Source organism: Vanacampus margaritifer, chromosome 12 (assembly GCF_051991255.1).
Source record: "Vanacampus margaritifer isolate UIUO_Vmar chromosome 12, RoL_Vmar_1.0, whole genome shotgun sequence".
In the NCBI taxonomy this organism is placed as follows: Eukaryota; Metazoa; Chordata; class Actinopteri; order Syngnathiformes; family Syngnathidae; genus Vanacampus; species Vanacampus margaritifer.
In genome coordinates this window covers 6,251,072-6,276,117 of record NC_135443.1, presented here as the reverse complement: position 1 = coordinate 6,276,117, position 25,046 = coordinate 6,251,072, and the positions used below count along the sequence as shown (strand labels likewise).

General features: G+C 39.7%; 2 protein-coding genes across 3 annotated transcripts in view; both read right to left on the bottom strand.

Annotated features, from left to right (window-relative positions):
- The window catches only part of efemp1 (EGF containing fibulin extracellular matrix protein 1), a 31,549-nt gene extending 27,582 nt beyond the window's left edge, over positions 1 to 3,967 (bottom strand). The window contains exon 1 of the mRNA XM_077582505.1: positions 3,824 to 3,967. The gene's annotated coding sequence lies outside the window, so the exon portion shown is untranslated. The remainder of the gene's footprint in view (positions 1 to 3,823) is intronic.
- Positions 560 to 24,565, bottom strand: LOC144061768 (uncharacterized). 2 transcript variants are annotated; one of them, XR_013296270.1, is made up of 5 exons: positions 24,257 to 24,565; positions 22,981 to 23,086; positions 15,395 to 15,491; positions 12,390 to 12,476; positions 560 to 3,974 (listed from the first exon to the last, which is right to left on the bottom strand). XR_013296270.1 is itself a non-coding variant. In XM_077582506.1 (4 exons), exons 1-3 carry the CDS (start codon positions 24,470 to 24,472, stop codon positions 12,406 to 12,408), a joined length of 393 nt encoding a protein of 130 aa, XP_077438632.1. In that variant the 5' UTR covers positions 24,473 to 24,565; the 3' UTR covers positions 560 to 3,974; positions 12,390 to 12,405. The 2 variants fall into 2 exon arrangements, 1 of the variants encoding a protein (XP_077438632.1); XM_077582506.1 differs by lacking the exon at positions 15,395 to 15,491.
- Between the last annotated feature and the right edge of the window lie 481 nt (positions 24,566 to 25,046).

Here is a 25,046-nt window from a genome sequence, read left to right as displayed (position 1 = left end):
ACTGTTGGCGTTTGGAGAGCGGGCCAATCAGTTCCTGATGCAGTATCATCCACATCAGAAAGCTCTTCCTTCATCCCATCATCATCATCATCATCATCGATCGGTGCAGGAGAGGAAAACGAACCTCTCTCATGTAAGTAGCATGAGGCCTAAATGTAGGACCCAATCTGGCTTGCTGGTGGACCAAGTCAAAAGTAAATATAAATATGCAATATTTAAACATACATCCAATTTGAGACTTATTTTGTTCTACAGTACTTATTGATTTAAATTCAAATGTACTGCACATACAAGGTAAATAAAAAAAATGTAAATGGTCGTAAAAGATATAACGTGCATAATGTTTTGTATGTCAAAGTTAAATACAACTGAACGGTAGTTTTTAAATGACCTGGGCTTAAGAGGAACGACACTAAAATGTTTCAAATATACTGGTAAGTGTTTAGTATTGTTATCAGAGATGAGCAGTAAAATTACAATTACTCTATTTCATTTTTTTTGTTGTATTAAGCGTATTTACGAGTTGTTTTAACGAATTACTTTTTTTTTTCTTAAGTCATCTTGTTTCTTAAGTGTAAACAATGGAAGTCGATTTAAAACTACTGTATTTACTGTGGCTGTATTTGCCTTCATTTATGTTATTTCGTAAAGATTAATTTTATTATTTTTGTTTTAATAAAGTGGTTAATAAAATGGATGGATAGTTATGAGATATTGTTAGAAAATAGCTGAATTTGCACATTATTTTACATTTTGGCCTATTTTATGTTCATTACTCAGTACACAAGTATTTTTTTCCCCAGATGACCCACTGAGTATTTATTTGGAGGATTGCATTTTACTTTTTACTCAAATTCTATAGCAGTACTCAAGTGTGTCACGAGTACCAACATTGGCATGTGGGCTCCCTCTAGTGGTATGAGAAAGAATCACCAAATTAAATCTTCAAACTATTGACTGATTTCAAACGTCTATTTAGGTGTTAACTTATTTTACTTTTATGTGCAGTACATTTCAATAATAAAAAAAAAAAAGTATTTTTTTTAAGTACAATTTGTTTATTCCCTATATTTATAGTAGTGGTTCAAACTATCTAGGAATTGTTTTAACATTCATTATGGAGGTACTTTGTTTTTCAAACATTTACCATCTCAAAAATATTTAACTCAATGTTCTAAAGTAAATTTACATGAGTATAATTTGGGCTTCTCTAACCACCTATTAAGGCAATTATTAGGAAAACCTATTAAAGTGTGTGCTGCCTTCATGGCCATGGGAAAATAGGGCTGAGTGTACAGTACACATCACTGTAAGTCAAGATGGCAGCGCAAGCATCTGGAAAGTGAGTGCATGCAAATCCGAGAGAAGCATGCATTATGAAAGGAGGCTGTGCTTCAAAAAGACAAAAAAACATTTTTTTTTTTTACAACCAACCACCCCGAAAAGTGCGGAAGGAGGGAGGTGAGGAAGAGCAGACAGGTCCCGGGTGAGAGGCCCTTGTGTAATCGCAGTGACATCTTCATTGAGGGCCCGCCGTCTCCTCGCCGCGCGCCCTCCCAAAAAGGGCGTCGCTGATGCCGGTCGATGGGCGCGGGAGAGTGAGGGGCCGAGGCGCCGCGTTTAGCATAATCCCAGAGGCCATTGTGAGAGGAGCAAGTGAACGACTCACAGTTGCCAGCTGAGATTTCACCAAAACACGGCAGAATAGATGTGGACGGGGGTGGGGGGGGGACGAGACACAAGGGGGGAGGCAAAAGGGGGAAAGGGAGAAGCAGCAGCAGCCTTGAGGAGGAAAATGCAGATGTGTTTAACCCCTCTTGGGTCTGGAATGGCCTTTTGGGGCCATCTTTGTTTTACACATTTTAGCTAATGAAAACGATCAATGTCACTGTAAAGTGCCTTTGGTGTCTTGATTAGAATCGCTGTCGTCATGCACATGTAAAATCTGATAGGGTCAAACAGTTGCCCGCATAAAAGTACAAGGATAAGTCTCAAATGAATGTCCTTCATTTGATACCATTTACTTTCATTGGCTGCACATGTTTTTGTATAGTATAGTTAGCACAGTAGTTTTAGCCATTTTGTTTGTTTTATTGGAGTCATTTTGATCATTTTTATAACGACATGCATATTTTGGGTGAACTGGCCCTTTAAGAATGTTTTCAGTGTCATAAGACCAGAATTTTGTACATTGTCTGCTTGCAGTTAATTTATAAAAGATGGATTGAAGGCCAGATCTTCTGTTACATCTCTGTCATAGTATTTTTTCTGGATCTCTTATGTATTTTTTATTTTTATTTTTTTAACTAATAGAGACACTACCCACTTACAGCCAACATGAAAGTGCTTATAGTGACGAGAATTATAATACAGATTTATTTAAATAACTACATTTTATAATTAACACTTTTTTGGCATTAATTACTATAATTTTTCACTAGTATGTATAATGTTATTCATTAAATTATTTATATAAAAAACATTTTAAAAAATCACATTCTTCTGCATTTTGGCTTATGTTTAAGAGTGAATAATGCTCAGTTAAAAATGACAGAGTGGCATTAGAGTCTACTATAGTTTTACATTCTAAAAAGAGAATTGTTGAACCAATTTAAGATTATAAATTCAAGTGTTGGCCAATTTAAAAACAAACAATTGGTAACACACGATTGAATTAAGTTAATCAAAAGTGCCTATATTAGGTTTAATTAATTATGATTTCATTAAACTTGTATATATAAAATCACTTAGAATTAATTTTGAATTTACTTAATTCAAGTGACTATATTAAGTTTAATTAACTCATAATTAAACTTAATATATTCCTTGCACTACAGATATCACATGTGATAGAGAAACCATCTCTAACTTGCAAAACTGCAATATCACAGCACAAAATTGTCATGTACATCATCTGGACTAATATTTGTCTAATAACATGACAAAAAGAATTATTTAAAAATAAAAAAAATCATTCACCAAACGTATAATTTGTGTGTATATTATTGTAGGCAAATATTTTGCTCTGACCAACGAATCAGAGGACAGAATGGAAAAAATAAAAATACAATTTGACAAATTCATGTATGAACACAAGTCGGAAAGAATAAAAATATTGATGAGTGCAGGCTGCTACAGGTGTGTTTTGCTAGTTGAAGTTGACTAACAAGCTTTGCTCTGACCAACCAATCAGAAGACGGAAACGCCAAATGCTTAAAGAAATTGCTAAATTACATCAGAGTCGTTACGGACTGTGAAGGCCTTAGGCAGATTAAATTGATATGGCAACACAAAATGCTGGAATCCGATTGAACAAAAAATAAAAATAAAAACCCAAACATCCACATACTCGAAGCAGTGCAGCCAAGGGAAATGCTATAAAATGAAGAAAACAGAGTGTTGGGAGTAAAAGGCAATTTAAAAAGATTATTAATATAGCTGAACACCAAAAAATTAGAAACCCAATGATGCAGTGCAGCTGTATGCCACTGCCAACTCAAACATCTGTCTATGTATAATAACCCTCCATTTTGTCATGCTGGCGAAAAGTTTAGCAATGCGTGCTCTTGACACACTGATGATGATGATAAGACCACAATTGTGAGACAAACTGCAGAATCTCTCCAGGTGATTGTGAGAATAAAAAGCACCTTCACAGTTGCCTGCAGAGATTACCCAGTCAGCCCCTTCAATGGTGGCCAGGATGTTTCCTACGCATCCAAGTCAATCGGCAGCAGATGGTTAACACCGATCACAATGAGGGGACAGCTACGACCGATATGCCCCGCCCCTCCCACCCTCCTGCCAAAAGGTCCTTCGTTACCATGGTGACCAGGCCAAGGCACGTGCCTGGCCATTGTTGAGCTGTATCCTCCAGGGTTGAACCGCACGCCCGGTTAGGGGTCAGATGTCACCGTGGCCTCTCTGTGAGGTCACCGCTCGGCCCGCCTTCGACCTTTGACCCGTCGCAAACACTGAAACAAATTGAGAAAAGAGGATGAGGTGGACATTTGTTCACCAAGACGAGAGAGTAAAGCAGGTGATTCTACTGTTTATTTTTGGACACTGTACAGGACAGGACAGTAGAGAATGATTGGATAACTGCAATGTCGCCCTCTTGTGGTCACCCTTATCCAACATACAGTTTAATACATTCAATGTAGGGAGAATTGTGATTATAGGTCAACTGCACACTAGTGCAGAGGATCTTCATGCGATTATTTGAAAACACGTTTGCATAGTAAGCCAAAGTGTTCATAGACATGACAGTTGCTTCAACACATATTTCATATTACTGTAAGCCACTAAACATTATGTACAGTTGAACCACTGTGCTGAAATAATTGAATTCAAAAGTATTTCACATTAAGTTGAATAAGAATTTTATCTTAAATGTTTGAAAACAAACCGTTCCAAAAGATTAAATACAATTGTATTGTAGTTTAAAATTAAACATACCGTCCTCGACTTAAAAGAAAAATGAAAGAAAGAAAAAGCCTAAACTGCAAAAAAAAAACTACAGAACAAGGCGAGTTTGGTTTTAAAAACGTCATCAGCGCTAATGCTAATGTCAGTGTAAAATCCCATTGACGTGCCAACGGAAAATTAGCATCAAATTCTGCAAGTGATATTCCTTCAAATAGGGAGGCGTGTGGGATGAGTACAACTGATCATGTGTTTGACATTGTAGGGGTGCGGCCTGGGTGTCAAATATTTAAATCTGTAAAGCACTTTGAGTTGCAATCTTTGCATGAAAAGCATTTTATAAAGTTTTGATTGATTGGGTAGTTGAATAATAAACAAGTTTTGAAATCAATGAATAAGCATTTTATTAATCTGGATTTCAATATAAATAAATTGTGATTATCCCCTCCCCCCACCCACTTATGTTTGCAGTTTTTATATGAAACAGCTTAGCAAAATATCCTAAAACCATTTTCTGCATGGCACCAAAATGTGTGTTAACTAGTGTAATTCAAACCCAGTATGCAGGTTAAAAGAAGCCTTACTCAAGATTTAAAGACGATTTTTAAGGCTGCTTTAGAAATTCAAGACCACTTTTTCATTAAATAGGGAAGAGTAGGCTAAAATTTAAGACCAATAGTTGAAAAAAATGTGTTAACATTTTGTATATACACAATACAGCATTATAGAATTGTAAAATATTTTCAAAATAAGACCAATTACAAATGGCTAAGGCTTCCAAACACCACAACATTAGCGTGTCACATTTTAAGACCTTTGAACTGCAGATGTAAGCATTAAGTGCCATATGAAGCACAATTAAGGCCTTCAATTTGGACTTTTCAAGGATCCGCAAACAACGCGCGTTCATACATTTTGAAACTTTCCTCCCTGCAGAGTCACAGTACATTTGAGGATATTGTCAGGGTCACCGGGTTGCGAAAAAATGTTGCTCGGACATTGACAAAAGGAAAATCTTAAGTTTATTAAACGGAACAGGCTGACAGTCCCGACTTTGTTAGGCGCTAAATGAACAGAGTGGTTTTGACAGGCCTAACCTCTTAAGCTTTGGGTCCCACTGAGCTCGCGCAGCTAGAGCTAAATGCCATCTGTCCCAAAATCTTCAGCTCCCCCCCCCCCTCAAAAAAAAAAAAAACCTGTCTCCTCAAACAGTTCAGCATAGTAGTAGTTGTACTAACTAGTGCTAGTCATAGTTGTTGGGTTCTAGTATTTGTAGTAATGGTAGATGTTGCAGTAGTACTGGTAGTGGTAGGAGTAGTCATAGTCAGTGCTAATGGTGGTCGTAGCGGGGTTGGCTTTAGCCTAATAAGCGGTGGCTGTAGTAGCGGTAGCAATAAGTGGTAGTCATACATAAAAGTAGTAACAAGTAGTAGTAGTAATAATATTTAGTAGTAGTACATTGAATTAGTTTTTTCTTGGTTTTGTAAACACTACTAAATGACTTGGACAATTAAGCTATTAGGCTAACGATGTGTAGCCCTAATGCTACTTTGCTTGCTTTGTTTTTAGAAAGCACATTGGTATTTTTTTGGGGAAATTGTGTAGTTAAAAATAACTTTGGCCATGTTGCTATTGAGCTAACAATTTGCATCAACCTAGCTAAAATGCTTGTTTTAAATAAATACGGCAAAATGGCCACCATTAGGCCCCGAGAGTTCATCCAAGTACGCGCCCTCGTGTTCCTGTAACTCGTTACGGACGAGCCACTCACAGCTATTGTCCGCTTCAGTTAGCCTTTCACTGAGACTCAACGGATATTTGGGGATTCAGTCTTGACAGAGTTCCTTTACGCTTTGCTGACCTCAGCGTGTACATGGGTCCGAACAATGCCGTAATGATATCATCCTATGAACTTTAGTCTTAGGCCCCATTCAAAAGCGGGTGTCCATTCCGTTAGCTGTCAGCCGACGTTAAGAACGAGAAAATGACCCCGGTGCCCTGTAGGCAATGTGTGCTCTTTAGCACTTCATTAAGGCCCCGAGGACCTCCGCTGCACAAGCAATTGTCTTGGGCCCGGACAAAAAGACTGACGCATTGTATCAGCTGGAGGTAAATTTATCAAAGAAAGGCCGATACAATGGTGGGACCAGCCCAAATTATGAAACAGGTCTGCGAGGGGCCTCCTGCTGCGGAACCATATTGTACTGTTTGTTGACATGCCAGTTTTGGACTTGAGGGGTGAGATTCAGATGGAAAGCACATCAGAGCTCATGTGAGAATGCTTTAGACCAGGGGTGTCAAACTCATTTTCAATCGCGAGCCATAGTGTAGTTATGGTTTCAATCAGAGTTCCGTTATGACCCTGACAATCAAATAAATGCATTGTATAACCTCATTATGAGTAGGTATACACAATGGCATTGCATTTTCACATACAGCTGGGGGTTGCGGGGGACTAAAAAGTAGCAGTTCCTCTGATTTGGAACATTTATTGTTTTGACTAGAACCAAATTAGTGTTCATAAAAAAAATAAAAAAAAAATACATACTTGATTCCTAAAACTATTATTGAAACCACTGAACAGTAACACTGTGCTTACACAAGAAAAAACACTTAAATTATTAAATTAAAATATATTGCAAGTAAATGTTAAATTAAAATTGTGCCGATTTTTTTATTTTTTATTTTTTAAGTATTTCACTTAAGCAATGATTCTTTTGCATACCACTAGAGGGAGCCCAACAGACTAAAAATCACAGAATATAAAATTTGTTTTAAGGGGAATGCATGACAAAAAAAAAAATTCTTGTGTGGACCCACTAACCTAAACACAATATTCCCATAAATATTGTATTTTAAGAATATTATGGAATAAATTACGCAACTGAATGCATCCATTTTCAATCATTTTTTCCCCCTGTATACCGCCCTCTGCTGCCAATTTAAAATTGACATCATTGTACTCTCAGGCTTTCGTTGCAAACATCGCGTGACCAAACCAAGAGCACAGGTGAGTCATGACTGTCAAAAATTGATTTCCCCCACTTTTTACAAATATTATCTTTTCTCACCTAATCCTATCGGAATAAATTGAACTGTAGCAGCATGCTTAAACATTTAGTTGTCACCATTTTCTGCTACTTTTAAATGTAATTTGCTAAAAAATAAAATGCAGGGGCAAATGTGTACTACATATTACACCAATTGATTATACATTTACTGCATATGATTTTCCTCAGAAGGACACTACAATTTGTTCTGCGACAAAAACAAATTTGACAACCGTGCTTTTTACAACATCTATGATGACCCCATGACGACAGCTCGCCGTTTTATTTTCTTGAGTGGTGCGCACTGGCTAAAAACAATCGCCATCTCTGTGAACTGATGTGACATTTGTATCACTCCTGGATTTAGGAGTCCCGCTGCAGGAGTGAAAGGAGAGAGAAGAGGAGGGGAAAAAAATGAATGGAGAAAGCAGGCTAGAGTAGATGTGACAGAGGAAACGCTGCATGGGGTCATGTCATTCACAACACGCTTTTCACACAAGTACTGTAGGTGACTAGAAACAAAAATCAGTCCATATACTCTTCATTGTTACCCCCTCACTCAATGTATCTTCCTTCCATCATGACCAAATGACCTTAGTTGTTCATGCCTTAAGATGAATTGAGGGTACTATGTATGGGATAAATTCTACTCGACACATTCAAACAGCACTACAAAATGGAAAACTGAGCCACACAAGCAATTACATGACGAGTTTAGTCACACTTAAAATGGATTATGAGCCAAAATAAAAAATTCAAAGTAGAAATGTAGAAGATCATTTTGGAGAAGACGACTACAGTGGGCTTAAAAAGTTTACACACTCCTGTTCAAAATAAAACCAAGATAACATTTATTTTCTCAACTACATTGGGGGAAAAAAAAATATATATAAATATATATATATTTTTTTAATGTCAGGAAAAGCCTGCTAAACCAGCTGAACATTTGGGGTGAACCTAAGTCACTTAAAATGGTGCCAAGTGTGTGTTGACTCCCATTTATCATAAATTTGGTCAACTTTGAACACAGCACCACCCACAGTTTGTAAGCAGCCATTTTACTTAGCAACTGAAGTAAGCAAAAAGTGTCAGGAAAAGCCTACTAGAACAGCTGCACGTTATTTGAGGTTAATCAGAGGCACTACAAATGGTGGGAGGAGTGCGCTTACATTTAATAAGGACTTTGTATGTAATTAGTGCATTTTGGACACAGCCACATCTCCAATTAAGAAGGGTGTGCACACATTTGCAAAAACATTTTCTGTTTATTTTTAACATCCCCTCTCAAAAATATTTTAAAAAAAAAATGTAAATTGAGTTGTACAAGTTATAAGACACATTATGGAGGGAAATGTTTTGCAAAGATTGATCATGGTCTTATTTTTGTACTGTAGATCATAAAAAAATGGCATTTGAACAGAGCAGTATAAACTTGTTAAATCCACTATGTTACATTATTGAGCTTGAACGGCGTGTTGGTTGTGGACTGCACGCTGTCCTTTCCATATTTACATCCTGTCTCAGTAATTGGGATCATAATCCCCCCCTCCCCCCATCCCCTGCCCATGCCCAATCTTTTATCACCCTTGCGGATGGCTACAATTATAATGTCACACAAGCCACGCGGAGCAATTTTCTACCGTTTAAAATGTGAATTTATGTCTCACCATGCAAATGAGGTGGGCCAGGGCCGTCCCATTTAGGCCCCAGGACGCCATGTTTGAAAAAGGCCCCATGGTCATTTACTCCTTTTTCCACTATAGCACATACTCGATCAGGTCTCGCCATCCAACCACCTTTTTTTATTTATTTATTTATAAATACATGGCCATTAGTTTAAGGGAGCAAAATGACACCAAATATCCTTTACAGCAACTAATTGAACATCTAGGGTTGCAAAATGGATAGAAAATTTCCAGACCTAGACAGTTTTCTAAAAAGTCAATTAAAAATCCTGATATAGGGATTCAGGACTGAGGAAATGAGTGCATGATTCCGCATAGTGGAATATATATATATAATTCACATATCAGCCAAATGCAAACTCCCTCTTTATTAATACACATTGAAACTTTTCCAACAGAAACTGAAATTTTCAATCCCAATTCCATTGCAATCAAATGTCAAATTTGGTAACCTGGTTTTTCACTTCAAACAAAGCAGCACAGCTTTCTGATTTACTGCTTCTGCGTCTGAGCATCGGCGCACGTGGTTGACCGCAGGCTAAAAAGGAATCCCCGGCGTCATCCAAGGGCAGACAGCGGCTACCATTAATGTTTTTTTTTTTTCATATATAACCCCCCGAACAGCACGCAGTCTGTTGGCAAAAAGTCCAACATTAAATTAGTGCCGTTTCACAGGATCACTCAATGGGCGTTTTATTGGGTACAGGCAGTTAACGCATGACCTTTACAAAGAGCATTTGTGCACATTACTACAGCCTGGCACCATTAGAGGACAAGGCCATGTGTCCACTTTTGATATGACTATTGTCCAGTACGGTAAAATTAGCATTCGTAGATTGAAATATAAAGAGTAGGGTTGCAAACTACAGGAGTTTCAAAGTTGGAGATGTTCCATGAAAATTAATAAATAGGGAATAAACCAGGAATGTACAAAATATTAAATGGGTGTTTAAGTGTTTTCGGAATGGGATGATTTTTATTTTTATGGATTGGGTTGAGGGATGAATAGATTTAACTCATCCTTCATGTTTTCTTCTTCAATGAAAGAATCAATTGCTCAGTAAAAAGAAAATGCTTCTTTAGTTTAAATATGAGGGCTTTCTATTGAATTAACCTCAAATCCCTGTTAATTTCTACAGAAACATTCCAATTTGCAAGAGTTAAAAAATATATAATAATTACCAGAAAGGATATGGAAATTTACTGGAAAAGTTCCACCTCTTTGCAATCTAATCTAAAAGTACTGCATTGATGGAGAACGTCTACAATAAGAAACTTGCTTCTTCACAACTTTTAGTCTTGCATACCACTAGCAGTCGTAAAATCCTCATCTCCAAAACCCCAAAAACATGGCATGTTTTAGTAGTAGATCAAAGAGAGCAAGCCATTTCCAAATGCTGATTGGTCAATTTGTATAAATAACAGACTGAAAGGTGGGGATTGGCCAATACTATGGATTTGTGAAAAAAATGTGGAATTGACCAAATGTGGACATGGGAGGATTTTGTCTGGCAGTGACGATGTGACTTGCTTAATACGGACTGACTAATGACTGATTAGACTGTCGAGTATGTTTGTGCTTGAGGGGATAGTTCCATTTTGATTAAATCAGACAACACCACTAATTAATTAGTATTTTCTCTACCTTCTCGTATTCTATCTCCCTTCTTAAATAGCTAGCATTAGAGCTAAAAAGGAATATAAACAAATAAACTTCCATGTGATAAGTGACTATTACACGTGAACCTCTCAGCTGATCAAACCAACTGGGAAGACCTTGAGCGTGCGATTGGTCACAGATTCGTTATCAACATAGCACCTGCAGTTTGTCACACGCCCTCTGCTCGTCCGCACTTGCGAAATTAGCACGACGCCAACACTCCGGCTTTTTCTTATCCAAGGTCTTGACATGCGCTTCTCAAAACCAGATGGGCTGTACCCACAGTCAGCATATACCAACGTAGCTAAAGTGACAATTTATATATTTTTTTCCTTCCGCCCACATTCCAAAAACAAGAATAAATACTTCATAAAGTAGATGTGAATACAAACGCGCCCTGCTATATCGGCTGGCGACCAACGCAGGGTGGATCCCGCCTCCCAAAGTCAGCTAGGGTAGGTTCCAGTTCACCCGCCATCCTAATGATAAGTGCTAAAATTTAAAACGGATGCATGAGAACTAGATTTTGTATTACGTATATAAAGAAAGTGCTTCAAAGGCGTTCATTGCACGCAGGGTTTTGAACCTACATGCCGTGAGCCACACGCGGCCCCACGAGAGCATTTAATCTGGGCCGTCATGTGGTTATAAAAACAAATTAAACCAGAGGAACCGTTCAAATACATTTTTTTTTTTTAAACTGTCAACGTACTTCCGAGTAAAAACTAAAATGTTGCTCGATTTGTAAAAGCTTCCCCTGCATTATGTACAAGTTATGCAGCTCAATAAAACAAATTATTTTACAAAAAAAATATATATATATATAAATCACGTAAAAGAATGAGTAGTAAATTTTTAAACTCTTTTTAGTGTACAAAATTTTTTTTTTTCGTTTTTTTATGATTGGAAGGGAGCAGTACAAAAATGATAATTTCTATGTTTACCTCTAACTTGAACTCAATTTTAAACAGTCTGTCACATAATAGTTAACTGTACCGCCATCTACACTCTCCATTATATAAACAAAAAGCAGTTAATTTAAAAGGCCATAACAACTCAATCTCAAAATTTGAATAAACAGTCAAATTTTCGAGGCACAGTTTATCCGTCTCGATCATTCTGTTGAGAATCCAAAAATTGTACTCCGACAATAGAAGCGCACATATAAAAGGTGGGCTACGGAACTTTTCACGTGGACATTATGTAGCTCTTCTTCTAGTACTTTATTACATGATACAAAGCATAAGCAAGTGTATTGTTTTTTTGACAGAAGTATATTTTTCCATTACCTCACCAAAATAAGCGCTAATACAGCTAAACTTACAATGCTGTGTTGAAATGAAGTTTAGAAAAAAAAAAAACGCCTGTTTACTTGTCAAGTTTGATTTCACTTCACCTGGAAGAAGAACCGTGCACGCAATGTTCTTATTTTTTTTTGATTGATGCTCTCTTTCTGTGCAAGCGGCTGACCACGCAACGCAAGTCGCTCCCACCCCACACACTTAAAAAGCACACATGGATTGCGGCCCATTTGATAGCATGTGGTCTGCGTTCAGTGATGAAACGTACCTTTTAATCATGACGGTCACTCCGTTTGTGGGTTAGCGGCCTCAACCTCGCACCCTTCCGTCTTGGCTCCTCCATTTATGGCACACACTGTTGAATCAAACATTGTTACGTTTATATGTCAAGTCACCCTTAAAGCTTCCACAGTTGTGTTTTTTTGTCATCAAATGCAAGACATGGCGCCACAAGTCTGGCTTTCGGCCACCTCGGCACTAGCAGCCCAGCGTAATGCTGACATCCAGTTAATGTCGGCCAAGTGGGGGGAGACCTCGAAAGATACTGAAATAGAAGCACAGCGCCACTTCGGGTGCAAAAGATGGGATCCGCGTATCCGCAGTGAGGTCTCATATCTATCTAGATCGAGGATATCCGAAATTTTACCACTCAGGGCCACATACAGAAATACGGAAGATTGGGTGAGGCACTTGGTGTGTGCTTAGGAAACACGCTAAAACCATTTCATTGTTCTGCGAGTCCACACAGCTAAGAAGTTAAACCCCGAAAAAAGTCAAAATCTCAAGTTGGTGTGATTGGTGATGAAATGAACAGCGACTGCATTCGGAACCATTCACTCATTTCCTTGCTGCCTAATCACTATTTTTAGGGAACTATCAAGGTCCACTATGTAAAAATTCAGACTATTCCTTACCTTAATTTATGATAATTTTATTTTCACATTTAAAAATTGTAACATTTAACCTTTTGTGTCATGTATCATTTTATTTTTATTTATTTTGCCATTTTTCCAACTCTAACCTTTTCTGTTAACCTTTTCATGCAGGCCCTGTTTAATTTCATTTTCGCATTAATATGCAGCTGGCCAATGCGGTTGAAAAAGAAAAAAAGATGCATAGCGATGTTGCAAATAGCCCAGAGGCTGGACTTTAGACACCCCTGCTCTAAATACTTTTTGGATAAAGTATCTACAGTATGTAGTGATCTGTGTATCCAAGTTCTGCTCTGCAGCTCTGACCACTGTTTATTCATGTATCACTAATACAAGTGTATATACAGTTCGTGAATATTAGCTGCTGAGACAATTTCATCTTTTTTTTTTTTTCCTGGAGAGCTCAGTTCATTCGGTAATTTGAACAATTTCATCTTTCTACTGTATGGTATCTATCGATGGTTCGAGAAAGCATTGCACCAATATGAAGCATTTGCGCATGCGTTAAATTAACATGGACACCTCAAATAGAAGAAAAACATTCCTGAAAAAGGGCCAAATGTGTTTGAGTTACAATGAAAATGATAGTTTCACCCCCAAAAAAAAAATATATATATAAAAATTAAAAAAAAGGGGCAAAAATGACAGCCGGCTTTTTTTTCTTCTTTTTTCGGGGTTCCCTCTCCGTGCCGCATGGCGCTGAAAAAGGTGTGGCCTAGAGATCTGCAAAAACAAACTCCAACCTCCATATTGGGTTCCATATTTGCACTTTGGGATTACCTTGACGTCAGACAAAGGAAAAACAACTATCAAGCAAGTTGGACCAAGCAACCGAACCTTTTTTCTTCTCTTTTGTTGTTGTCCATATGTCCGATTGTATCAGCCCTTTAGTGCTTGGCACACATGCAAATGAGCAAGGGGCATCGATATGAGCAACGGGCCTTACTGATTGATGATGCAAACCTTCTCGCTACAGCCTTGTTGGTGACCCCTGACTCCTGCTGCCTTCGGGGGTTAAACTTATTACCCTTTGACTTGCGTGACCTCTGCTGTAAAAAAAAAAACAAAAACAACAAAAAAAGCGCAAGATGGAAGGATGACCGCCACTCCGGCCGGAGTGTGTCCACAGGGGCTGACCATTCAAAACCCAAGAGGGATGTGACCCCGTTGCTGCCACACGCTCTCTGGATAATACTATTAGCAGGTCAATACAAGCTCGTGTGTGATTTTGGGTGGGTGGGGTTAGTGGGATTTTTTTTTTTTTTTTAGGACGAGCAGAAGAAAGGGAGATGTAATTGGGTGTGGATATGGAAATTGAAGAAAGTATGTATGCATTTTGGATTGCACTTCTTGATGGATACTTTATCTCGGGTTGTTTTAGCTTCTTTCTACTCCTTATATAGTAGATTTTCTTCCCCTCAATGAGACTTCCAAACAGAAACATCAATGATGTTAGGGTGCAAAAATTTGAAAGGAAACGGTCCAACAATTAGCCTAGTTGAGTAAAATGTAGAAATTGGAACTAAGAGTTTAAAAGGAGTACAACAAAACCAGAAATACCGAATTGGCTAGCATGCAGAATTGCCCATGGGAGCCACGTGGAGTCCAATATGTAATCCAAAGGGTGTGTTGGGTGCTTGCCAATACGGCACGTTAGAGGCAAGCCACTGCGTTTTCCGACTCACTCATTCCATCCAACGGATTTCGACATGGTGTACAACAAGCTACCGAAAACAACGGTGGAAAATGTTGCTTGTTCACTTTCGTATTCGCCAATATCACCAAAAATGACAAATATCCCGCAGTAACCACCAAGATGTGCAACGTAAATATACAAATATTATGTGCATGAGTCACATTATGGATTAGTAAAGTACGAGAAACGCAGCAAACAGCCAAAGTGCCTTGAAAATTAAGTTTGCACGCCCTTCATTAACAAAAACAACTGATCTCACATTAATGGCATTTGTTGTTATTATATAATAATATTTAACATTTACTGGCCAAATCAAAAGCTCCCGCATGTGGCCCACGAGCCGTCGGTTGCCCACCCATGTTCTGTATAACAGGTTTAAATAAAAAATACTGTTTTAATAATTAAAAAAATAACAATAACAATAATAATAATAATAATGAAATAGAACTAATATAATAGTACAAGCAGATGTAGGCTACAAGAAAGTGTACAAGCATGTAGGGAACCCCGCACATACACACACGCCAAGACCGCATGCACGCCGGCCGATTAGGCGAACACGAGAGGAGATCCCCCAACAACGCAAGAGGAAAAACTTTACGGGTAGAAGAAAGTCTACACGAGAAAAAAAAAAGGGAATAGTACCGTCATGAAGCATCCATGAGGAGGAAGAGGAAGAGGAGACGGAGGGGTGGGACACCTGCAGACGCTGGCGTGTTCTCTCTCCTCAGCCGCTGCTCCCCTCATGGAGCAGAGTGCATGTATGAGCCAGAAAAGAAGTGAGCGTGTGTATGCATGTGTGTCAATGGGGGGGCTGAGAGGAGGGGATCCGACCCCTCCCCTCTTCCTCTTCTTCTTGGGACTGCCTCCTCGATGGGATGGAGGGGTAGGTGGGGCCACTGCAATAAAGCAACACAGACACACATACACACATTTCGCTATGCTCCTTCATTTTCACATTCTTTCCCGCCTTGTGCTTCCCTCTCCCTTGTCTTGACTGTACGCTCATATTAACATGCTCTCATTAATCCCAGGGGGGAGGGGGGAGGGGGGGGCATATGCCGTTTATGGCTAGTGGTGGTCCACAACTTGCCCCGATCCGGCACGTCCCATCGTGATTGAGCGGGACGGTAAAAGGCGACGGTTGTGTCGGATAGAAAACAGGGAGGGAGATGAAGAATGAAGGAGAAGAAGTGCCAGGATGAACAAGCAGCAAAGGCTTTTAGTTCTTCCTCTAGGGTCTCACATAGTGCCAACATCATCGCCCCTCCACATTCCCTGTCCCGACATAAATCATTCCCATATTCCACGGCTACTCGTTACATTCAAAGTATTGATTTTTTTTTTTCCCTCCCCTACCGCAGCGTTGATTGCAAGGAAACCCTTTCACAACGGTCACAAACAGGAAGTGGGGAAGCAAAACCACAGGGTGGCGGGGGTGGGGGGTTGGATGGACAAAAATGGTGGACTAGCAAGATGAGGTTCAGTGCCTTTCTGCACAACAGTTTTTATTCTTTAGCCAGCCAGTAAACAAATCCATCCATCCAAAGAGGAGGGGTTGGTGGAGTGATTTCAAAGTGCCAACAGCACGAGGCAAGTGGCAAGCACTTCAATGCTTCCAAATACGGGCAAGATTGCACCCAAATGGTGTCTGTCATGCGCCCTGCCCCTTGGTGATCACCAGGAAAACTAAGTGCAGTGCGAAAAGTCCTTAGCAATGAACGACTTTGGGGCCTTTCCTGCATGCTGTGTATTGCCAAGTCCCACTACACACGTGATGACCAAACCAAAACAAAGTCAAGTAATAACAGTTCCCGTGTCACAAAGAGGAGGTAATCAAACTGATTGCAGACGAGAGGCAAGCTATTCAGAGCCAATAACATAATATTGAGTATCAGTATGGTGGCCAAGACTATATTTGCGAGAGAAAAATGCATGTCATATTGAACATTTTTTAAAATTAAGCCTATTTAATTGCTTTTCCCCTCTGTCATATAGCTATTCCGATATTGATATTTTAAATTATGTAAAAATAAAAATTGGGCTAAGACCTTATATATCGCCACAGAGCTGCACACACAAAACAAAACAAAGGTGGCCGCAGTCCTAAGATTGAAATTGACCATCCGGAGGAGCAACCGCTGCCGTTTCCATGACAGCACAGCTGAGGACACTTTGCCCTCCGACCTTATGGACCACTGCGTGTGCTCTCAAGCGCTGACCAAATCAGGGGTCAATTAAAGCCAAGGTCGCCAGGGGTCAAATGTTAATGACCTCCCCACACTCCGGTTACGCAACCAAATGGTATCAAAGTGCCCCGAGAAGCATCATTCATCCTAATCAGAGCGCTGCACCTTGCGCAAATAGGGCGCCATGCTCCCTCCGTGTGATGGATGCGTGACATACACAAGATGCATGGGGGATAAATGTACACGTTTACATTCACGAAATGTGAAGGTCGCTCAAATGTAGGATACAGGACCCTCGCTATTTCGGTGTTCATTCTTTGTGTCCGCCACTACAATGTAGATTTTTAAGTCCGAATTTAAAGTTGCATTACGCTGGGCAGCACTATGGTGAGCGTGGGGGGGGAAATACAGTGTGACCAGCAAGAAAAGGCAGAGAAGGCCCCGAATGGAACTCCAGTAATAGTCGTTTTTGCACATGGCAGAGAGAATATATGCCAGAGTTATTTTTGATGCTCCATGTTTGTTTAAGTAGCAGTTGTTTGAAGGTAGAAAATAGTCATAATAGCTGTCCTAATTTCCATTAGCCCATGTATGGCGTTTTGAATTGTTAGCGTTAAGCTAGCTTAACTTGCAAATTAATTTTTTTGTGATAGTCCACTCAAGTCGTTTCAGCGTGGCCCAATTGTGCTTTCACTTTCTACCTTCAAGCTATCCAAAGCACTAACACCATCTCCTCATTCACCAACTGTTGACGCAGCATCAGGAGCAAATAGCGGTTCAGTATCATAACCTTCAAGTTGGGATATGACCACTCTAGCATCCGAGCCATGTCAAAAAAGTTGATTGCTGTGATTGACTGGCGACCAGTGCAGGCTCTACCACCTCTCACTAAAAGTCTGCTCCAGCTCAGCCGTGACACTCATGAAGACGAGCGCCATAGAAAAAATGGAAGGACAGCAGTTGATTGCTATTTGGAAGTGTTCATAATTCCCACCAGCTTGACTGAAGCTGCAGTTCCAGCCGAAGAAAAATAGCTTGCATCGTAGGATGCTACCACCACCATACTTCACTGTGGTATGGCGCTCTTATGGTGATGTAGTGCGATGTTTTAGAGGAGATGAAAAACATCAAATAAATCATCAGTTTCCCCAAAAGCATGTGAGACAATGTGTTTTAGTCTGATGATCAAAGGTCGAGCTTTTTTTGGGGCACAAACCACACTGAACATGCTCACTTTATAGCATCATGGTACATTTGTTCAAAAGCTGCCTTCCAGCACTCTAAAAACAGTTGGGTCAAAAATAACCCAAATTGGGTCAAAAAATGGACCAACTCAACTTTGTGGGTTATTCCTTTCACCCAAAAAGTTGGGTCAAATGATAAACCTACAAAATAACCCAAGAATTGGGTTTTGTAGTAAATTTATTTTTAGTGGGGGGGGGTTAAAAGAATAAACTAAAAATTGGGTTACTTTGATTTGACCCAACTTTTTTTGATTAAATAACTCAAAAACGGGAGAGTTCATTTTTGACCAAATTCAGTTGGAATACCTGTATTCAATTAACCCAAGAAGTTTGGTCAAATGGATAAACCACAAAACAAGCACAAAAAAAAAAAAATAGGTTGGTTTGTGAAATGTATATATATTTGTTTAAATTATTTTTATTTTAATAATTGTATTCATTATTTTTTTTTAGTAACTCAAAAAGTTGGGTCCATCCATTATTGAACCAATTTGGGTTATTTTTTACCCAACCGTTTTTGGGAATGTGAGAACTTGGAAATTGGAAATTTTTTCGACCTCTGAACAAAACGGAGCATTTAGCGATCAGCACTGGTGTGACGCATGACATTCTTGTCAGACAGGGCGGGAAGCTTGGCAACATTCCCTTCCTGCTTGGCATTCCCTCACACACGTGCCGCCTCGGGTAGCGCTATGATACTACCACCCACAATAGTAAACACGTCCTGATGGGGAATGTATACGTGCAATTGCCACGCAGACTTCCTGCCAAAATGACACACTTTAGTGGGCCCCGTAAGATGACTTGGCAGGCAAGGTATGGACCCCAAGCCTTAAGTTTGTTAACCCACTTCAAAATACAGACTGACGGGGAAAGTCGACTATTGGCGGCAGTAAGAGGGCTGATGTTGAAGAAGAAGGATGACACCGTCTTGGGCGTCGAGAAACTGGGTTGGGATGGGGGGCAAAGACAGATGAAGGGGGGGGGGATCAGAGGGGTGCCAGACACAAAAGAGGCCAGGCCGTGGCCGGTGGCACGCGATGGGCAGATTAAGCAGCGTTTCCTCCCCTAACTGAAGCATTAGGACACCTGACTGAGTCCCGCCAATGGCAGGCAGCCAAGGATTTATATGCGTGTGTGTTTGAGATGGAGCGGGTGGGGGGGCTGACTGGGGTTCGCCTTTCAGCACTCCTCAACAACACAAAGAGGGGTGGGGTGGGGAAATAAGGGGTGGCTTGGAGTGGAGTATGTGTGTGTGTGTGTAGGAGGGGTGGCGGTGGGTCCAAGCCTTACCCTCACCATCTGCTACCCGGGCTAAGTGAGGACAAGGAATACACACACACACACACACACACACACACACACACACACACACACACACACACACACGCACACACACACACACACGCACCTGTTAGTGTGTCAGTGGGCGGGTGGGCGTTGTGGCAGATGGGCAGGGCACCGTCCTGGCACCCACAGACTGCCCGTATTAAAAGAGAGTATTCCCCGAGACCCTCCCCCTGCCACATTACCAACCTCTGCCAACTGATGCCAGCCAATTCTTTAGGTTTTGCCCCCACTTGATTAAGACATCCGTGATTAGAGACATTAGGGACGGCGAGGGAGGGGGAGAGAAGGGGCCGATCACTTATCCGTAAGGCTTTTACTGTAAACAAACATGGACCACTTTTGCCCTAATGCTACTTTGCTAGCAGCGCTAGTGCTAATATTTTCATCAACTAGATCAGTGATTCTCAACTGGTGGGTCAGCAACAAAAAGTGAGACCTGAAGCCATTTTGGGTGGGTAATAAGAGTCCAGCGTTACAAATGGTAGAGACATCAATGCTAAGAATACTCAGGTAACAACCAATCACAGCTCAGTTTCAGAAAACAGGTGAGCTGTGATTGGTCATTGCCTGAGCAACTGTGATGTCATCTTCGGTCGACGGCAAGTGACAAACGGAAATAGAAACGGGTGGATTTTACTGCATAACTCATTTTATTGTACTATAGATGTTTTAATTGTTCGCCACCTTGAGTTGCATTTTAATGTATGAAAGGTGCTGTATAAATAAAATTTGATATTCCACAAATGTAATATTAATCAGAATGTCATGTTAATGACTAGTGAGGTCACCTATAGGCAATTTTGACATCAAGTATGTGTCGTTAAAATGATCTAAGTTTTTAAACAGTAGACTACCTTAATTGTACCAGTCGACAAGTTTTGCCACTTGAAAAACTAGCAAGCAGGTTTTTACTTTTATACTCGAGTACTTCTGTCATTGCTTAACATGGAAGTTAACCAGCGTCACCGATTGTGTTCGACTTTGGAGGTTGCGCTGCATTTGCGTTTAACCATTTTTTTACAGTAAGCGTAGAGATATGTCTGTTAAAAAAGGGGGTCAGAGACGGCAGACAGTTCGGTCTTGCTGCGCAGTAATCTGAAAACACCAGTAATCCTCCACACACACACACACACACACACACACACACACACACACACACACACACACACACACACACACACACACACACACACACACACACACACACACACACACACACACACACACACACACACACACACACACACACACACACACACACACACACACACACACACACACACACACACACACACACACACACACACACACACACACACACACACACACACACACACACACACACACACACACACACACACACACACACACACACACACACACACACACACACACACACACACACACACACACACACACACACACACACACACACACACACACACACACACACACACACACACACACACACACACACACACACACACACCCCTTCTGGAGGGGCGCGGCGGTGGCAGTGGTCTAGCGTCGCGAGGTGCGGCCTGGTCTCCGTTTAGCAGCCTCGCGTCTGTCCGGGTTTGACACGCAAGCCGAGCTTTACAGCTGCCAGGACTCACACTGGGAGATGAAGCGCAGTAAAGCTGCCCCTGGTCACTCAATGAGAATAATTGCCACTTTTTTTTTTTTTTCAGTCCCATACAATGTAGACTTGGAGTGCAGGTCAATGAACTCATTCAAGCAGAGTGTCGGAACAAGTGGCTCCAATGAGTCGGCGCTTAATGAACGTATATAATATTGTTTTGTTTACAATAATAAGCACTATTTTTTTTCTCCCCACACATGAACACACACAAACAAATCTCTGATGACTTTACTCAAGTAGCAAATGCAGCACACCTGCTCTGAAAGAGCACATAAGTATGTTCCCAGGAGATTTCGCTCACAATGAAGCTCCTGTAATTACATCACATTAATAAAAAGTGTACACTTGAACGAGCCGCAACAGTACAGCGAACCCTTCGCCTACTCTCCAATTTGCCTGTTGAAAATAACTACAAATGACTCTCTGAAAAACACACAGATTTTAGGCTTGACGGCATACAGCGCAATGGAAGATGCCAGTAGAGGTCAGACAGGCAGGCGAGGCTCCTTATGGGGTTGACGCCAGGAAAAGCAGAGTGGTAAACGTCTCAAAATGATGCAGAGAAAGGTCCGGACGGCTACTGTCAGCTGCTAACAAATAACTGCTCAACATGCTTTAAGCTACAGTAAGATAGTTTGTCATGTGCATTTAAAAAAAACTAAGAAAAAAATATATTTATATTCTATATATTAAATTTATACCAATGACCTTTGACATGTGGTGAGTGTTTCTCGAAATCAAAGATTTACTTTTTGTAATGGTGAAATGAATTTGACATCATTAAATCTGACCCATCAAGATTTGAATTGAGTCCCATATTTAGTTTCTCCCCCAAAAATTGTTTCATAAAATGTATGGATTAATTTTCTTATTTTTCTCATTTAATAATTGTATATTGATTTATTGTACATAAAGTAAAACAATTGGACACATAACATGTAAATATTCAATATAATATAAAATGTATATTATAAATATTAACAATGAAAATGTGAGACTTCTACTGATTTTTATTTTTTTTTTTAATATGCAAGTATTTTCTTATACTTTCTTATTTTCTATTACATGAATTGTGCTAGATAGAAAAGTTGACATAGATCTGTTCTACTTTATTTTGTTTACAATAGGTTAGTTAAAATTAGATTACAATGCACCCCAGATACTCATGAATGAGTAGACCAAGCCTGGCCGCAAAAATAGCGAAAATTAGCTCCCTTGAAATTGCAATGGAAAAAAACAACAACCCCTAAGTGGGGTCAAAATAACTACTAATAAGCCGAACTGCAAACATGTGGGGGTACACCAATTGTAAAATAAAATGCTATATTTATTTTTAGGAAATTGTGCAATTAACCATCATTTTATTACAAACAAAAATGAATATGAATTACATAACTGGTTAATGAAATACAATTTTAAAATGGGAATAATTCATTAAAATAAACACGCACTGCCCAATACATACCCTTAAAAATGGCCTATAAATTGATGAAAAATACAATTAAAATGATAATTATTCTCATTCCACAAAATAAGTTAAATTCTAGTGCAATTTAAAAATAAAAAAAAATTCTAAATAAAACAAACCTTCACCCAATTTTCATACAAACACATTTAAGTAAAAAAAAACACCCATCTGTCACTTTTACAAATCAAATGTTAAGCACAAAAGTTTATATTCCTATATGCAATTCTAATCATTTCCCATCTTAAGACAAATTTTACTAATTGCATCTTACTCCCTCACTCCTGCAAATAGTGAGGGTTCACTGTGCTGTGGTGTCAAGATAAACGGTTCAAACTTGCCTTGTATGGAATGAGGTGAGTGCAAGCTTGCGGGGATGTGTCCTTCCCGCAGACCAGTGCACGGCCCAGCTGCATAACCAGGAAATATTCCAAGCAGGGACACCACCTGCCGGGAATAAATCACTCTTAAAATATTCCACTAGTGGTGGGAATCAAACACAAATATGGCGTAACTGTACTCAAGTAAAATTTTCAGGGATCTGTACTTAAATTTAGAATTTTTTCTAAAGACTTAACTTTTCCTCAATACATGAAGACAGACATCAGTACTTTCTACTCTTGTCAAAATAGGCTTGTAATTTTTTCCCCCCTCTAAATAAAGTGGTTCCTTGTGAATCTTCCAGTAATGACATAACTGGAGTTATTGACTGCTGCAACTGAATACTGTACTGCGCCTATTGGTGTGCTCGCCACATGGGGGCAGTCTAAGAAAAACTGTTTCTTGAAGAGTCCTCTTGATCCCATGGTTGTAGCAGGACGAGCCCATGATTGAGCAAGTAATGATTGGCTGCTGCATCCAGGCAGACTGCATGCAGCAGCCAATCATAATGCAGCGAAACATATGCTGCCTACAACCAAGTGGGAGTCATAATGACACCCAAGTCCTCTTCCAGATCATCATTTGTACGTCAGCAATTAAAAAAACAACGACGAAGAAACACCACAAGAAGATTAAAACTAGTATTTATATTAACTGTGTGACAGAAAGGCAACGCTATGGCTGTTTTAAAAACAATTGTTTTACGTTTACTTTAAAGCTTCAACTGGGAGTGGCAGTAAACTTAGCTTAAAGCCTTTTTTATTATCATTATTAACTATTTGCCAAAGTGCTGTTTACTGTGAAGAGAGTTAAGCCCACAACCACCATACAGACCTTGTATCTCAAGAGCTGTGCAAACAAGGCGTAAAGTTCCTTGAGATAACCTCCGTTAAGTAGATAAAATTAACGTGGCTTTTTCAGTTACAATTTTTTTCTTACAGTTCACAACGTGACACCATTTTCCTTGATTCTAGCACTATGTAGTTTTTCTTTTTTTTTTATTAAAAAAAAGTAAACTCGAGTGCAGATCCATTTTTTGTTGTTAAATAAAAATATTCATAAAAAATGGCCATTGCGCATATAATTGGCCGTAAAATGCATTGTTACTTCGAAGTGTGTACTTTTACTTAACAGGTGATGAATCATGTATTGTATAACTTGTATTTGCCACCTGCTTTGCACACAGTACACACCGTGAAAGTTTTTTTTTTTTTATTACACTTCCATTCCGCTTACCTGAACTTCGGCTGACGTTATATTCACCAAGTTGTACAAAAACTGCGCCTCGGGGTTGATTCGGTTAAATTCGGCCACGGCGAAGCGAGCAGCCGCCAGCACCCGGCGGTCGCTTACCGACACCTGGCGAGTTTGGCCGGTCATATAATTGGCTCGGCGGCCGTTTGGACCGGTTATTGTTGTTCCGAAAAGAGACACACACGCCAACGCGAACATGTCGAACCAACCTAACAATAACCGGGCGTATTTCACTAGTGTGGGTCAGAAAGGCAAGTTTTGAAGACTCGTAGGCGAGTTGAACTCACCTGTTTGCTATCATGTAGGCGAGTTGAACTCACCTGTTTGCTATCATGTAGGCGAGTTGAACTCACCTGTTTGCTATCAACCAATTTAACTGGACCGGAAATGTTGTGGTTGCCAGGCAACCCCGGTTGTTGCCGTCAAGGTGGTCATGGATGAGGTAAAAGTCAAGGTGAAGTAGGACAGTTGTTCTCACACTTTTTACACCAAGTACCATCTCCCCAAAACCGAATTTAATGTATTTTAATGAATATTTGCAAGGTTTGAGAACACTTCTAAAACGAATGAGGAATCATTAATTCGTGTAAGTGGTTTTCAAACTTTTTTTTTTTAACTACCTCAAAAAAATAAAACATAAAAAAAGCCTAAATGAACTACCATCATAACGATCATTGAAATAATAAATTTAAAACTGTTGGTAGCCACTGCAAAAAAAATTGTACAGTGATGAAGTAGTACTACAATTAAATATAGTGGAATAAACTATTAT

What these genes read in the sequence shown, in the direction of transcription:
- LOC144061768 (XM_077582506.1), bottom strand. Translation starts at nt 24,472, where the DNA reads ATGTTCGCGTTGGCGTGTGTGTCTCTTTTCGGAACAACAATAACCGGT. An exon ending in TAACGTCAGCCGAAGTTCAG is followed by an intron (nt 23,087 to 24,256) that starts GTAAGCGGAATG and finishes TATTCCCGGCAG; the next exon opens with GTGGTGTCCCTGCTTGGAAT. An exon ending in CTCACCTCATTCCATACAAG is followed by an intron (nt 12,477 to 22,980) that starts GCAAGTTTGAAC and finishes TTGATTCAACAG; the next exon opens with TGTGTGCCATAAATGGAGGA.